Raw genomic sequence first — 18,006 nt, 5'->3', positions numbered from 1 at the left:
GGTGACGAACCACCAACCAAAAAGTTACACAGTGCACCTTTAAGGTTATGTCATAATAAGTCTTTAGTGTCAATACAAAATTGATCAAATTAAGTCAAAAATAAAATTCCTACACTAATATTTCCATGCCTCTTGGACTCTTACAGTTTATATTACTTAAACACATCAAACTAGGATAACAAAATGAATCATTATTAAAGTCTGTAGGAAAACCAATGCAAATTATGTTTTCACATCTCAGTGGGAATAAGAGACTGGAACCGGTAAGTCGTAGCTGTGACCACATCCCAGCATGCACTTGGCCCCCAGTAATCCCACCAGCGAGTCCAAGTTCAACACAATTTAGCATGTGGAGTTTAGACAAGGAGTTGTTAGAAGCTCAGATTCAAAGTCCTGGAAGAATTTGTGCAGTTTGGTTTAGAGAAACTCTGGTTGGCGTCTATGGCAGATCCTTGGTTACATTACAGTTTTATTGCTTCACATTTGGCCATAATGTTAATGCCAGTCCAGAAAATCCCCCTTTATGACCCCCTTTATGACAGGCTTTGTGGTCAGTAGTTTGTAAGCTGGCCATGTAAGTGTACAATGTACTTTGATTGATAAAACAGTTATATTTCCAAAAATGTAGTCTGTTTCTTAATGAGGTTGGTGTAAGACAAGAAAACTAACGGGCTTACAGAAACATTTTAGTGTCAGTGTGCTGCTTTTGTTTTAACTAAAATCTGTGTAATTTTTTTGCATAATCACTCGCCATTACTGTCATGTGGTGGTTAGAGTATTGCGCATATTCCCGACTCTGAATTTGCGGTGATTTCGTGGCTCATCTCCACCAAAAACAAATTTTTCTCATTATATTACATTAGATCTGAAATAGTATTAATAAAGCCTACAATAATAATAGACTACAGGATGGGTCAGATCCCCATGGGCAAAGCTGTGTTGTTCTTAGGGTGTGTTCAACTGTCTAAAGTTTAAACAAATAGTTCCTCTTCATTTTCATGTAACTGAGGATCCATTGCTGTGATGTGAATTGTCAGATACAGGGTTATTTTTGGCACAGGTCTAAATTGCTTTAGTCGTCCAAATCAAACACTATATCTGGCTTCTGCTACATTCTAGACATTCTAGATATATGCTATAGATTATTCAAAGAAGAAAGACATTACACGTAAAATAAAATAATGACTAAATAAATACTGCACTCAATTATGTCATTTGAACAATTAAAAGCTCCATTAAAGTTGATTTAAATGTTTTTGTTCAGGCTTAGAAGGATCAGACTCCAAAGACAGACTACAAATATCCACATAATCTATACTGACCCTTAAAATAGACGTCCCCCAGTTGTCCGGGTGTGATAAATAGCAAAAGAGAATTTCAAATCAGTCAACAGGACAAAAGTAACTGGATGACAGGAATTATACAGAACGTCTTCACTCCTAAACTTTTATCCAGCTGACGGATAAGAATGTTCCTTTTCCCTTGAAATCCTCTTAAATTCCCCTTTTTTAAAATTGTATAGTTTTTAGCTTCATTTACTTCATGAGCATAGTAACAGCATTATAGAAGAAATTAAAATGAAATATGTGTTATGTAAAATAGTATAAATTCCTTTTCTTGTTCCTTTTCTTGTGCATCGGTTTCTAAATGAGGAAAACATATCACATTTGCCGTAACACATTTAAATTAAAAAACAAAATATTATATCTTTTGAATAGGAAGGCACTGATGCAGCTTTTTCAGTTCTGATCCTGATTCTGATACGATAGGTTTAAGTATCTGCTGATACTCGATATCAACCGACACCGGTGCAGAGGCTGAAAACAGCATTTGGTAACACTTTAGTTTAGGGACCACATATTAATCGGTGGTAATTGGTTTGCTAATTAGCTGTTACTTAGCTGTTAGTTGGTATTAATCAAACACTTATTCATCCTGATTAAGATTACAGTGAATGCACAAAAACATCTATTGTAATCTCCACCACTTTAATGGGAAGAAAATAGTTAATGTGTTAGTACTCGCAAAATACAGCCTTAGAAAAAAATGCATTGAAAGTACTTCAGAAATACTAACAAAGGTGTAATTTAGCACTTAATATGCATTATCCCTAATCTAAAGTGTTACCCAGCATTTATTTCCTTATAACAAAAATAAAATAAGACAAAACTGATCAAAATCTGTAATATAACTGTTATTGATTCCTCGAGTAACTGCTAATCAGCTTGTATAAATAAAAGTTCAAACATTCTGAGAATTTCTGGGCCAACTACGACCAGTAAATAGTCTCATGACATCAAGTTATATATCCAAATATTATATCAGCTGAATCGATATTTGGAAGTTGATCACTGATGCAGCAAATTTTTCAGTATCAAACAAAAACTCAAAAACAACTTTTGAATGAACAAAATTACTCAATATATCATCTATAAAACATGAAGCTGAAACCTATGAATACCAAGCATGTTTACGTTGATACTTTCACATTAACATACTAAACAAAGCCCAGTGCACAAACGTTTCAACTATTATCGAGTCATGGTCCGTGTACTTCCCCTTTGCTCCTACGTCCTATAGTGGACTTCCTAAACTCCACATGACACAGGTTCAAAGCAGCATTGTCTCTATGCGACCGCTTCAAACCTCTCCTCAAAGGCTCTAGTGTTAGCTTCACCTCTGTCCTATTTCATCCTTCCGTCTGTCAGTCGTTCATTCACTCACTCCCTCATCTCTCCCGAAACTTTTCAAATTCCGTCTCTTCCTTTCTCTCCACCCCTCCTCATCCCTTTATCTGGACTCGCGGTAGAGCCATGACCTGCGTGGTATTTCTGCTCCAGTCTTTCATAGCCGTACCATTAGTTTGCTGTTCACAGATATTCATTCACTCCCCCCTCATTCATCCCTCCATTCATGTCTCTTGCATTCATCGCTTAAGCTTCGCATGTTTAAATTCACATGGGTCTTTCGGCCTGGATCACATGCTGAGGCCAGGCCTGTGTTTTTTCAGTAAATAAAGCCACTTTGAATGTGGGTTATTGAGTCTACAAACCGCAAATAACATTGAAAAAACTTTGTGAAAGTCAGAAAAACAAAACACATTTCAATCAGCTAGTGTCATTGTCATGCATTTTAAAGCACCACTATGTAATTTGTCTAGATTTATTTCACTTCAGCAGTTTGTGTTAAACATGTGTGAATGAAACAAAACAGAATCTGGGTGTGTTTTTGATGAGGAAATATTATAACATAGATCAGAAAACAGAGTAATATTCACCCTTTAAACTGCCCATGACCATTTCACCTGTAATCTAGGCTCCATAAAGACTTGATTGGTAAATATAGTTTCAGACCATCACGTTTCAGTCCATCAGAAGGTCTTGGTCAGTCCCATCTCAGTGTTTATGTGTAGCTGGCAGAGCATGTGATGTGTGTGTTTGCACGTACACTTTTTCATGTCTCTTATCAAGGCTCCAGGACACAGTTGCAGTTATCAGCACAGGACCGTGTGCCTCTGCTGTGATCTGCTCTCAGGTTTATCTCAAACATGTCCATCTCTCACACCTCTCCCTGCTCTCCTGTCTAAGCCCCTGTCTCCTCTTATCTGGTGCCCACATAAAGACATAATTGTGTTGACACTGGACCAGTCGTTTGATCCACACAGATGTCTGCGACTGATAACGGCATATTTTGCAGGAGCTCTTGAATTCAGTTCATCAATCATCTGTTCACTGAAAATAATTTTGAAGTTACACACAGCAAACTTCTTTTTTTTTGTTTATATATATATATATTTTATGGAACTTTTGTGAAATATTAAAGAGGCACTATGCAACTTTTTGGTGGAGGATGTGCCACCTGTTACTGCTTTGCCTATAAAGTTCCACAGTATGGCATTACACATACATATTTCAATGGAAACAAGCAGATAATGCCTGAGGTTCATTTGGTCTTCCGATAATTTGAGTTATTAGATTCTTTTTTCAGACAAGATTTTGTTTTCATACCTGACAGTTTGGACTGCTCACTAGTGGTCTTCTGCAGAGTGGTCAAGTGATGTTAATGTGACGTGTCTGGTCACCTGATTGATACAGGTTTTGTCCCATGGGCACATTTCCGTATTTTGATTGCCTCTTTAATCCAGCAAACATCATTGGGACAGAGGAAAACAAATACTGTTCCTGGATTAAAGAGGCAATCGAAATACGGAAACGTGCCCACGGGACTTTAAAATGGGACGATGGGGCTTTTTTACTCTCACACACCTGGGATACTGTCCTGAGGAAGTCAGACTGTAGATTTCGCTGTCAGGCTGCCTCCACTGGTAGGAAGACAGTGCTAAAACCTGTTTAAATCAGCTGGCCAAACACGTCACAGTAGCATCACGTGACGCTGAGGAAGACCGCTAGTGAGCAGTCCAAACTGTCAGGTATGGAAAGAAACTCTTGGTCTGAAAAAAAGAACCTAATAACATAAAGGGAGCTGCATCACCTATCACCTGTAAATACATAATTATTGGAAAAGCTTCATGCCACACAGTGGAACATTCCTGGTAAAAAAAAATAACATCTCCAAGGAGACAAGTAAGTGCCTCTGTGGGCTTCACTTGACTGGAATGGAAAGCTATGAGTGACTCCATTTCTTTATACTATGTATCCATACGTCACATTACTACTATCCATAATATTTCGATTTTCAGCATGTCTGCACTGTGGTTCAAAAAATAAAATCCTGTTGGTGCTTTCTATTAGTCCCTGGAAAACACTGTCATCCCGTTCACACAATAACATTCAAATCTGGCTCACACAGTCCCTCCACCTGTGCTATAATTATGACATTTCCTTAAATTCTCTTGACGGATATACAACACTGCATTTATTCATCATAAATTAGAGTCAAGATTATAAAGCCAATAAAACTTCAATTCCCCTCATTTATTCTTCTCAAAAAGCCATTAACCCTCCCCGGTAACTCAACAATACCTCTGATTGTGCTTTATGCAGCGTTTGAACATTTATTTCTTGTAGTAAACTCTTGGACGTGTCTCATAAACAGTAAATCGCTGGGCATTGGGGCTGCATGTTCACGGACAATGTAACCTCTACCAACGGGGAAATTGAAACACATGTCAACCATTACTAAAACAGTAAAATCTGTCAGATGTCTTTTCAATACTCCTGCTTGTAGCTCACAGTGAACAAGAGCCCGGGACATGCCAACTGGCCTCCATTTAAACCCTTACTTTTCTCCTTTTGGTTTCCTCTTTACCGTACAGTGTATTTCCAAAATGCTGGTATTTCAATCAGGCCAAAAGTCTGGGAGTGCTTAAAGTTTTGATGGAAGAAATAATGGTTGCACTGATTGTGAGAAAAAGCCTAAAATTAATCAGTGGTTGGCATGAGTTACATTCTAAAATTAAAGCTGCATTGTGACATTTTTCAGATGGAGGGTTGGCCAGGTGCTTGTCTCCATGAAGGCGTTGTTACTTTGCCTGAAATGTTCCAGCGTATGGCACAAACTTCACTCATTAAACTTCCTATATTTTGTAAAATTGACTCTTGTGAGACGGAGTTTGAGATTCACGCATGTTTGAGTAACCCTGCATTATCTCCTCTGCTCTATAGGGGACATGGATACATTTCCCACGCTCAAAATACTCTGTTCCACCTTGTGATGTCATGAATCAGTAGTTTTCAAGTTAACAGCTACCTTTTATCTTTTGTTTTGTAGAGATTGCCAATTGCAGGGGTAAAATAGTCCAAATGCTTCTAATAAAGGTGCATGGAGTTTAAAAACACAGTGGAGCACTTCCTGTACTACCATGTGTGAATGAAACAAAACTCCAGGTATGTTTGTGAAGTGGAAACATAGATCAGAAAATAGTGTAAGATGGGCCCTTTAAAGCTGCATTGTGTAATTCTTCTGATGCACGGTTGGCCAGCTGGTTCTCTCAGTGGATGTCTCCATGTCTTTATTGACTGGAATCTTCCACAGTACCGTATTTTTCAGACTGTAAGTTGCATCAGCCAAAAAAATATATATAAGTCGCACCGGACATATGAACAGTTCTTCAGATAACTATAGCATAAACAACAGAACAGAACAAGTTTACCAAACTCTCCATCTCATTCCAAATTACTAAATCCACTGAATTCTTCATCCTCAGTGTCACTTCTGAGCAACTCCATGACTTACAGAGGTAAACAGAGTGCCGCTTTCTCTTCTGCATAGCTGTCGTCAGACTCAGCATCAGTTTCAGTTAGAATTATTTCAGCCTTTCTGAATCCCGACAGGATGGTTTCAATTGACACTGAAGTCCAGGCTTTGTCGATCCATCCAAGGACTTCTAGGAAAGTTGCATGGTGCACCCTCCCGATTGTCACAAGTTTCACTCCAGACTTTCTTTCTACTGCTCGATTACTGTTTTCAGCTGCATATTTCGCTACTTGCAGCTATCTGCAAAATATGATTTTCTTTTTGGGGGCATTTGTGTTCAGTCTTCTCAGTTGTTCAGTTGTTTTTATCAGTTTGTTTAAATTTTACATTTTCAGTGGTACAGAAGTAATGGTGCGATCGACTGACATGATACAGACAGGACAGAGGCTCTTTCTGCTGGAGACATGCGCAGTAGAACACGAAGTGACAGTGGTACAGGAGTAATAGAAGTAGCAGATACTGGCACACAAGCCTAGAGCTTCTTGCGGCTGTCAGTGTGAAATTTTTAATATAAAAGTTGCATCGGAGTATAAATCGCAGGACCACCCAAACCATGAAAAAAAGTGCCACTTACAGTCTAAAAATACAATATAGCATAAACTTCTCTCATTAAACCATTTTGCATTTATGACATATACAGTCATTTGCAAAAAACAAAACAAAACAAACAAAACAAAATAAAACAAAACAGACACACACACACAAAACAAAATCTCGTAAAATATGCATTCTTACCGTGAGCATGGTCTCCTGTTCACAAATCTAACCTGTTACTATAGGCCTGGTAACGTCACCTGCTTGTTTTCATGGAGATAGATAAGTTTAATGCCATATTTGGAACATTCCAGGCAAAGCAATAACATCTCCATGGAGACAAGCAGGTGATGAGGCCTCCACTAGAAAAGTTACAGAGTTGGCCTTTTAAACACATGAAAAAAGTATTTATCAAAACAGCTTATTACTATCACAACTCCTTCTTATCCAATTTTCAGTAACTACAACCACCACACTTGAAAACTGATGATATGTCATTGAAAAGCAGCCAAAAGATTAAAGTGCTACACCCACCCCTTACTTCTCCAGATTTCGGGTGTCCCTTTGACAGATTACAATGCCCCGCCTCAGCACTGTGAGCACCCGCTGAACTGTAGCAGCACTCAGAACACTCAGACATAAAACTAATTAATTCACCACATGGAAATGAAAACAAAACATGACTTTTGACTAATAAAATCGGATCAAAACTACGCCCCAGGAGTCTTTGCGAGCCAGAGTGCACCCCTGCAGCCAATGCACAAAGGAAAGCAGAGGAAAGGGTGAGAAGAGAGTGAGGAGAGGAGGAGAGAGAGAAGAGAGGAGGAAGAGAGAGAGTAGAGGAGGAGGAACACATAAGACGACTTCAGAAAGAAAGGAAAAAGAAACACTAACTTGAACCCTCTGGGCAAATGCAAGACAAAATGCACAAGGATGTCGATGTACTGGACTATGCTGCTCTGAAACTGAAGTCCTGAAAAGTTTTTACCTTTGAGAACAAGATGTGGGAAATAATGAATGAATACTTAAAAACAACAAAGTGTTTGTGGTACTGTATTGATAAAAATATTGCTAGTAAAAAAAAAAAAAAAAGATCTACAATCATTACTGAACCTTGTCAGTGCCTAAACCTGCATGTTGATGACAGATGTCTCAAGTGAAAGCTCAGAACCTCCAAAATTCCCTCACTAGCTTTTTTCAGGCCGGCCAGAACAGTGCCGGTGCCGGGAACCAAAGTGTTTACCAGTGAACGACCCACGTTCATACCATTTATGGTATGCATCATCGACAGAGGGAGTGGATTTGTCACCAAATTAAAAACAAGCCATTACGAAAGTGGATGTTGCAGCAAGGAAAATAGCAATCATGGACACAAACAAGCATTTGTCCTCATACAAATCATTATTTATCTGCTTCAAGCTCTGCTACAACATCTACTGTGGAGAAGGCGGCAGCGACGCCCAATCCAAAGATGTAACCTTACCATGCGAACACGGATATAGCAAATATTTGGTCTCACAATCTTCTTGTCACTTGTTTTCTCCACCATATTCCACATGTTTTCTTTGTTTGTTTATTTTACCACGTATGACCTGGATGAACCTGCTGACGTCTACTGTGTCGTCACGGTTCACATGGAAAAAACAAGTTTTACTGATTTCCCGTTGAGAACCAACTTTTCGGTTCCCTTACGCATTAACAGTTGGTTTGGGATTAGGTGAGGGACCTGGAACCGACATGGTTCTCTATCGGCCTGAAAAAACTAACTGAGGTGCAGAGGCTGCTCTAGCACTGATTCATGATAGGCTGCTCATGCTGGGGGTTGAGGATTCAGAGTCCAGTTCATCTCCAACTTGTTTTAGTCAAAGAAACTGGCAACCCATTTTTGTAACTAAGAATAACTCAATAACCCAACTAAACATGTTTACCTTATATCTTGGGGCACAGAGGTCATGTTTACAAAATTTGAAATATAAATGTACACATATTCTACCTTTAAGGAACTACAAATCTGTTTAAGACATATCTTCTGAAAAACTGAACATCAGCAGTAGAGTAATAGTAATTGTTTACAAAGGCTTCAGAATCACTTCAGTTTTCTTTTTTAATTTCCTATGGAGGATTTGAATACAGTTGAATGAGGTTTTGTACTAAACGGCCCGTGCACCTGACAGCTGAGCCACACTGTCCCTGTGCACATCCTCATTACTTTCCTGAGACTTTCCTGAGCTCTGAAGCCTGGAGACTGTTGCTATGGGCCTAATGAGGACTTAATGCAGAACACCTGGAGCTGACGGAGGACCAAGGGAACCGGACTACATCACCCACAATGCACTGCAAATCCAAACTGATCTGGGAAGATTCACTAATGCCTGGCGTACACTGTGCAATATTTTTTTATTGTTTCACTCAGCCCCTGCTCAAATTGTATGACCAAATCACAGGGTTTAAAAGTGAACTGGCTTTCAGACAGGTTTGATATTCTTGCGACCTATGATTGCAGATCGGGAGCTGGTCGTGAGGTATTAATAAGTTCTGGTTACCCCTCATTTACTACACAAAGCACGACACACAATTAAGCCAAAACTCTGCAAAATGCCAAAAACAGTCGCACGAGTGAAAAATCGGCTCAAAAGGGGCCAAAAATCATACAGTGTACTTAACACTTGTCTTTAACACTTGGGCTTAACACTGGAAGAGTCAGTCTCTACTGAACTAAAGGTAAAAGGAGCTGTTAACTTGAAAACTACCACTTCATGACATCACAAATTGGAACAGAGCATTTTGAGCTTTGGAGATGTAGACAGACCAATAATGCAGAATTACTCAAATATGTGTGAATGAAACAAAACACAACTCCAGGTCTCTTTTTGAGGAGGTCACAATGTTCTAACATGACTTCACGACTTATCTCACAAATGTCAATTTTGTGTAATATAGGACCTTAAATGCTGCTAGTACTATACAGTAGACTTGTAACTCTTTTGTTCCAGCTACTACATGTTGCATGTTTTCTAACGGCAACTGGTTTTATACTTAGTAAGGCATTTCATCTATTTGAGTAACTGAAGCTTAACAATTGAGTAATATTTAAAAGCAAACTAAATACCCTCCGGAATACTGAACAAACAAAACCGCTAACAAGAAACACAAGCAAAAGATTGTAATAGCTTTTAAATTTCCTTAACTAGATAAACACAGCATTAAACAAATTGTACCCGAAACTCAAAACCTCCATAAATCACCAAATCCGATGACTTTAAGTGCAGTGGTGAGCACTGTGCATGCATGTTAGCGGTTTGGCGGTTTCAAAATGGCTGAGTTCCTGTTGAAACTAATTGATTGAAATGAGATAATGACAGCTTTTCCTGTGGCTGAATTACCTCTACATCCTCCCGGGATTGCAAACACCTCCCGGGCATCGCCAAGTTATTATGGGAACCCAGATGAGTTCAGGGAAAAGGGGAAAGACTAGAGGTGAGTGGAGAAGGGCGAGACAAGAGGAGATAGGACTTAGTGGTTTAAGATTGTGATGTGTGAAGGACGGAGATCATTATGGGTAGGGCTGGATGAAATCACAGTCAAATCAAAACCAAAGTAATCAAATCGCAAAGGCTGCAATTATTTATGCAATTTAGTGTTTCCCAAACTTTTCTCTGGGGCCCTATATTTTAAAAGTCACAAACCTTCAAGACCCAATTCAATAGATAAATCACAAAATAAAGGTGGATTTGACCATTATTGAACAATAATGAGGATATTTTATTGTTATTGATCATGGCTCTTTGAACAGTTAGCCTATTTGGACATTAAATGTAGCCCATTTCTTTTTCTTTTCATTATCCAATTGACCTACATGCAGATCGTGACAAGGCGACCCAAAAAAAAATCTCTTGCATCCCACCTGAGAGTCATGACCCACTCTTTGGGAAAAAAAATATTTAGATAATAGAATATCTGCTGCAAAGATCAAAATACCCCATTTTCTTATAGGAAAAAATGGCTGAACCTGTTGTTTTTCATAGTTTGGAGTTTCAAACCACAGTGGTGCACGTGATATCACAAGTGAGAGAATAACTCAACTTAAATATGCAGGTTAACATCTGTTAAACATGGGTGAATGAAGCCAAACATAACTCTGTGTATGTTTGGCTTGGTTTGTTGAGTATGAAACAACATTATAACATAGATTAGAAGAGTAATATAGGCCCTTTAAACATAAATCACAAATCTATTGCAATCTTAATACCTGCTGTGAAACATTTAAAGTTGCACTATGTAACTTTTCCAAGAGTACACCTTCCTGTTATTGCTTTACATAGAATGTTACACAGTGTGGCATTAAACATACTAATAAAAGCATCTGTAGTAAAATAACACTAAAGTGATATGTTTAATAGAAAACAGTGGAAAAGCAGGAAAAACAACATTACCACAAGACAAGCATGTGAAGTAAAATTACACAGTGTTCCTTTAAGGTCAAATCCACTGAACTATTGGTTGGTGATCACAATCTTATATGACTCCTTCCCAAGCTTTGAATAATAATATATGATGTATCTTGCCCAAGGACATGACTGGGGAACGCAGGATTTGAACCCCCGACCTTCAAGTTATAAGGAAATTGACACACACCACAATTTCAGCTGTTACTCACAAGAACAACAATTCCTTACATTCATTCTGATTGTTGGCATTTCTGTATTGAGCAATCCTACAGTGACCTATATCCACACCAGCTCTGTATTTGTGCTGCAAGATAAGGATTTGAATAGTTGATCAAACAAAGGTGTGTGTGGTATTTAGTATTTCACACTGTGGTCAAATGTGAGGGACACACATGAGAAAATATACAAGGAGGAAATTATGGTTCAAACAGCTCGGATTTAAGGTTAACTAAACAGGATGTGAGGAAGTGGCTGGTTTTCTAATGACGATCACATAGGCAGTGCAGCTTCATCTAGGCACAGAGCAACAAGAACAGTAATTATCTAACTGAGCTTAGCTTTCAAATATGTCTTATTAAAATTTACAACAAGTTATGACAGAATACTTGTATCTGTGCTCGCGATGGGCATGTCTCAGTTTGCGTGCTGAGAGAAAGGATTCTAATATTCACTAAGAGGTTGTAAAAATGCACCTTAAACATCTTAAAATTAAGTCAGCTGGAAAATTATGGCAATTGTTAGTCCTAGATGGATAGTTTGGGTGCAAAAAGATGCCGACCAAAAATATGCAGAAGAGAGCAGATTGTGTAATCCTTTATTATTAGTCTGTCTACATCTCCAAAGCTCAAAATGCTCTGTTCCACCGTGTGATGTCATGCAGTCTTCTAATACTCACTAAAATACAAGCTCAGATCTGAGTCTCTGAGCGCGTTAAAGCTGTACTGCGTAACTTTTTTGTTGTGGATCCTTCACTGCTCTGCTTTGAATGTTCCACAGTATTATATTAACCCTTCCAGACCTAAGGGCAATTATAGTACAGTTTTACTCGCCTAGATTTTTTTTTCTTAATTTTTCTATTAAAACTCACCTTTTTACCACCTAATGAAGTGTCATATATCCTTTTTTAATAATCAAAGCTATAGGCAAAAAAAAAAAAAAAAAAGGAAAATAAAATGTACACGGCTTTCATGCAAAACACGCAGTATGTATGAAAATGCTTAATTTAGTGCCTTAGCTACAAAAGTGCAAAATCAAGTGTGTAAGTAAACTAAAAATATCCTTATTGCCCTCAAAACAAAAACAAAAAAAGTGCAATGGCCCCATGAGTTTCCTGGTGCCAGTCATGGAAACAGCTCATGTCAAGTCCAGGGCACAGAGCCACCTCACTTCCTGCATTTCCATGGTGTTTATTACGTTTTGTGCTTTTGGACTGAAATAAACCTTTCAAATAAAAATAGCAAGGGATGTGCAATTACGTATCCCAAGATGCATAATTTGCCATTTATTTGAGAAATAACTGCACTTAGAGCAGTTTTTAAAAATTGTTACGAACACAGACGCTCAGAACAGTCAACCATTTTGACTCACTACACTCTTTGGCAAAGTTTGGCCCAAACAAAATGGATGGAGGGCATGTGTTTGACCGGTTTCGTTTTCCCAACATCATCACACAACGTGCGTGTGACATAGGATAACGCCGGAAATATGCTCGGAAAGCTGTAACCGTCAGCCTTTCAAGGGGAAAACAGCTTTACTTTACATTTATTCAGTTACAAATGGTTTTATAGCTCAACTTTGAGCTCTTATGTAGGCTTCTAATACTCAGTAAAAGATTGTTTAAAAGGTATATATATATATATATATATATATATATATATATATATATATATATATATATATATATATATATATATATATATATATATATATATATATATATATAAAGTATCTTAAACATCTTAAAAATCTATGACCATTTTTAGTATTAGATGCAGACTTGAGAGGTTGGATACAAAAAGACGCTGATCAGAATGCGCTCTTCTACACGGAGAATAACAGATGTGGAGCTGAGCCTGTGCAGATCGAGGTGAGGAGGAAAGGTCAGGGAAAATTAACAGGTCAAACCTCCAGAGAGAGCGCATATGTTCAGCAAATTTACAGCAATCTGTATCTAATGAGCACTTCTGGTTCAAGATGCAGGAGCACGAGTGAGCAGGGGAATCTGGGCTTTTATGATCTCAGGATTTACTATGTAGCTATAGAATTCAAAATTATGTACTAAATAGTTAAAATATACGGGACATGTAATATATTTTTTCTTACTCATGAAAAACATGGACCTCCACCTGGTTAGTGATGGGTGGGCTCTTTTTCTCACAGCATATAAAGACATCAAAGAAACATGTTCACTACTATAACTTATGTCATGATCTGAGTATTTGCACTTCTTGCAATAAATAATATAATAATTATCGTGGAAGGGCATTTGGTGTAAAATCTGGCTATGTCTCTCACTCTCTACACTCATTCTGAAAAAGCTGGTCCAGGGGAACTGATCAAAATAAAAGCTATATTAAATATTTGCAAAGAAAAGAAAGGAAAAACTATGAAAATTCCATACTAACCACACATATTATAGTCTAGGCTACGTAGGAGGTAGGAATGGCGTAGGATTACTCCATATTGAACTCTCCCTGATAGTATCTGAACTGGAGTCTGTGATTTAAAGCCTGTCTTTATTTTCATTATCAGCTCTGATCTGTCCCTCTTAGCACTGTGTCCGGTCAGTCTGACAGGAAAACCTCACACTGCACTGGATTTTTATCATGAAAACCTGAACTGAACCAAAGGAAATCCTGTTGATATGTATGTGTGATGGTAAATACAAGCGCAGATCTGACTCTCTGTGCTCTTTAAAGGTGCAGTATGTAACTTTTCGGCTGTGGGTCTGTCACCTTTGTCATTCTATGTCTATTGTAAATGGTGCTTTTCCACCTTCAAGGCTCTCAAAGTGCTTTTACCACAAGGAACCACTCACCCATTCACACACACATTCACACATTGCAGACACTAGGGGTGAGGTGGGTGAAGTGTCTTGCCCAAGGACAAAACAACAGCATTCACAGGGTTCCCACTCTTTTTCACTGACAAAACTTTAAAACTTTCCATGACTTTTTCATGGCCTAAAGTAAATTTTCCATGACTTTACGGCACCTACATGTGTAGAATTGTGCTTTTAGGGCTAAATATAAAATGTTAACCCTATCCACTCACCTTATGGTTTGGTATTATAGTTTTTTTAACATTCAGAATATTGTCAGTGCATTTATTGTCATCTCTTTAAAAAAAAAAAAAGGAGCATATGTTCAGAAATAATCATAATAACCTAATGAGAACTTAACAGATTGCTGGAGTTGCGTGAAAAAGATAATAAAATTCCATGACTTTTCCAAAACTTTCATTGAACTTACAAAATTCCATGACTTTCCAGGCCTGGAAAATTACATTCACAATTTCCATGACCTTCCCAGGATTTCCATGACCATGGGAGCCCTCCATTCATCTTTGGAAGTTGGAATCACAACACCAACCTGTGGGTCAGTGGACCGGGCCGCTCAACCACTGATGTTTATGTCAAAAGTGGGATTTAAACCACCAACCTTCTGATCAGTGGACAAACACTCTGCTCCCTGTCATTACTTTCCCTGGTCATTTATTCAGTTACAAGTGGTTTTATAGCTGAGAAAAACATATAATGACTGTGAGTGGGGTCATTATTCCACAGATCTGACCTGTAAATTGGTCTGCTTTGGTTCATGAAGATAGAAAGGTTTAATTCCATACTGTGAAACATTCCAGACTAAGCAATGACATCTCCATGGAAAAAAGCAGTTGACAGATCCTCCACCAGAAAAGTTACACAATGCACCTTTAACACAATAACACATGTAAAGGATGTTTCACTGGACAACAGGGCACAGGCAAGAGGAGACAGTCTGTGGTCAAGAGAAGTACTGCTAGTTTGGTTTCATAACTCACTTGTAGATTTTGTAAAACTAAATTAGAAGAGGGAAAACATAAAAAATAAGAAAATGGAATGTTTGGGTCATTGAGAGCTGTGGATGAAGTACATATGAAGTACAGATACACGACCAAAGAAATACTCATGTAAAAGAAAATGTATCATATGAAAAAGTCAGCTTAAGTAAAAATATTAAAGTACTTGTTTAAAATTGTACTTTAAGAGTAAAAAGTAAAAGTATTGTGCACAGATTTTGAGATCTAATAAACCTTCCAATCTAATGATTTTGTTAGTGATTTGAATCCTAACTGTTTTCCTTGTAGCCTATATTTTTGTTTGCTCAGACTACAAATGTGTAAAAATAAACCCCTCAGGCTTGTCACTGGGCCTCAAACAATAAGAAAAACAATACTTTGAAAATGTATGTGAGTAAAAAGTACAGATAGCTGCTCTTGGATGTAGTGAGAAGTAAAAAGTATCCAAAAAACCCAATCATGTATTCTAAAGTACAGTATTTTTACTAACTTCATTACGCTCCACCTCTGCTCTTTGATATGCACTTGATATAATTCTCATATTTAGATACTGGAGTCACAAGGGACAAAGTAAAATCTAAAATACTTCATTATAGCTTCAAATATAAACTGATACATAATAAATCAAGTTGTGGCCATAAACCTTCTGTAACCTTGTCAAGAGCTCACAGGCGGGCTACGTGTTAACTGTGATGATGATGAGAAATCCTTATTAAGCCTTTATAGTAGCTGAAGGTGTTCCGTGCAGTTACTGTGCCTCTCATAAACTTTCAACTCACAGTGGTGCGTCCAACCACACAGAAATTAACCAGGACCAAAAGCTCCTCCAGCCGTGCATCTATCTGGTTTATAGTGCACTGCTTTCTCTTGGAAACGTTCAAAAATACCTCATCTAACACACAACAAAACACTGGAATCAACAGTAGCCACATGCGCTCAGGTTCACACTGTATTAGTGTCTGTAGTGATGGGATGAGACGCCGGAACGTGTCTTTTCCTCATAATGCGTAGGCTACACCAACTTATCTATGTGGTAACTCGCTCTGCACATGTTTTTACTTTTTAAAATAAGTAGCCCATTCGGTCAATACAAAACAAGCAATGTAATGTAAACAGTAGGAAAACAAAAGTGAGTCTTAACACACGCACATATCATAAGCTGCCAAGTTCAAAGCAATTTTAACTTAATTTAATTTTATTTGAGCCTTTTTGTCTCTTTCTGTCTAAACAAGCAGACTGCTGTAATCAAAATCAAATGAATCCTTGCAAACAGCGCATGGGCATCCAAATCAGAACAATGAACGTAATAGAATTTGATTGCAGCAATTACCTTTATACGAAAGCCTCAACCGTGGCACGTTGGACTTGGAGGATGAAACAGCGTGGACGCACAAAAGCGCGATCAAAGGAAATAACTGTGTAAATACCTTCATTTTGCTACAATACTGTCAACTTGATTTAATTTTGAATCGTACTCTGCGTCTAAAGTGATTATTCCAGCACGTGTTGTCAGAAATGTAAGTTCACAACATGTCCGGACAGTCTGCTCCCGTGCGTAAAAGCGCGACCTGAACCAGCACTGCTCCGGGTCGGCTCCGGCTCCTGCGTCTCTCCGCGCTCCGCTGCAGCTTCCAACACGAGTCTGTGCTGGAATGAGAGGCAGAGGCACGCACCACGCCTCTACTCTGGAGAGAGAGGGAGAGAGAGATTAAAGAGAAGTGCGAGGAGCTCCGCGCGAGCGGTTAACAACGCATCTAGCACTTAGGTCTCTAAAAATAATTAATGGGCCTATCGAATTATCTTTAAGTTTTTACACTTAAAATTGAGTTATTAGCCTATATACCAATAGTCCACCATACCATGACCGTGTGCTGTGAATTTCCACAATAATTGTTAAGGTATTATTGGGTGTGTCAGAACTAGGCACAGCAATTTCCAAATGACAGATGGAAATAAAGTTTGTGTATGAATATTTTGATTATAGAAGCATAAAAAAATATTTCAAATGTACAAAGAATGCTAAAAATCTGTGCTAAAAGCTTCCACAATCATCTGAGAACTTCAATAGAGTGTAGCAGTTTGCATGATTTTGAAAGACACTTCTACAGACCACAGTTTACAATAACAACTTGTGTGTGCTCCAAGTGGCATCCTTCTGTGCCCATTCCTCTCTTTCACACACACGTCTGTTTACATGACCTTCTCCTCCTCATCCCTCGCTCCTCTCCTGCTCCTCCGGGACGTGAGCCGGAGTTTAATGAAGACATTGGATGTGTTTTGAGCAGCTCTTCTCTTTCTGCATCTATCATTCACAGGGCAGGGGCTATTGAAAGTGCAGTTAGAGCCACCCATGGGTCTTTGAGAGGCACTTGTTTGCTCCCATCGGCTCTGAGTACAAGCCTGGGACAGGGGGATGGGGGTTTGAGTGCGGCTGCCCGGCATCCTGGGAGCTGGAGTTGACAGCTCGTCTTGATGCTTTGTTGTTGGTGCCAGGAAGAGGGTCCCTTGTCAACTTTTGTCCCATGGATCAGAGACAGGACAAAGAAGCTGCAGTTTGATGTGTTCATTGAGAAGAAGAGAGTCTCACATCATGTATGTAACTTTTATTATGAAAATCTTATTTTTGTATTTTGTATCCAACCTCTAAACTAGGCTGGCTAGATTTTCAAAATTCAATACTGGGATACACCCAGGTTGGGATGGTTGGTATAAATAAAAATGTGACAAGAGCACGTAACATTGTCCAGTCACC

At 38.5% G+C, this 18,006-nt stretch overlaps 1 protein-coding gene across 1 annotated transcript in view; it reads right to left on the bottom strand.

The window, feature by feature from the left end:
- sema3bl (sema domain, immunoglobulin domain (Ig), short basic domain, secreted, (semaphorin) 3bl) overlaps positions 1-16,889 on the bottom strand; it is a 99,621-nt gene extending 82,732 nt beyond the window's left edge. The window contains exon 1 of the mRNA XM_020922335.2: positions 16,585-16,889. Within this exon, the coding sequence (XP_020777994.1) occupies positions 16,585-16,687 (103 nt within the window). The 5' untranslated portion in view covers positions 16,688-16,889. The remainder of the gene's footprint in view (positions 1-16,584) is intronic.
- Positions 16,890-18,006: the final 1,117 nt, after the last annotated feature.

Source organism: Boleophthalmus pectinirostris, unplaced genomic scaffold (assembly GCF_026225935.1).
Source record: "Boleophthalmus pectinirostris isolate CB_2022bp ecotype Guang Dong unplaced genomic scaffold, ASM2622593v1 HiC_scaffold_8, whole genome shotgun sequence".
Lineage (NCBI taxonomy): Eukaryota > Metazoa > Chordata > Actinopteri > Gobiiformes > Gobiidae > Boleophthalmus > Boleophthalmus pectinirostris.
This window is presented reverse-complemented; position numbering and strand designations above follow the sequence as displayed.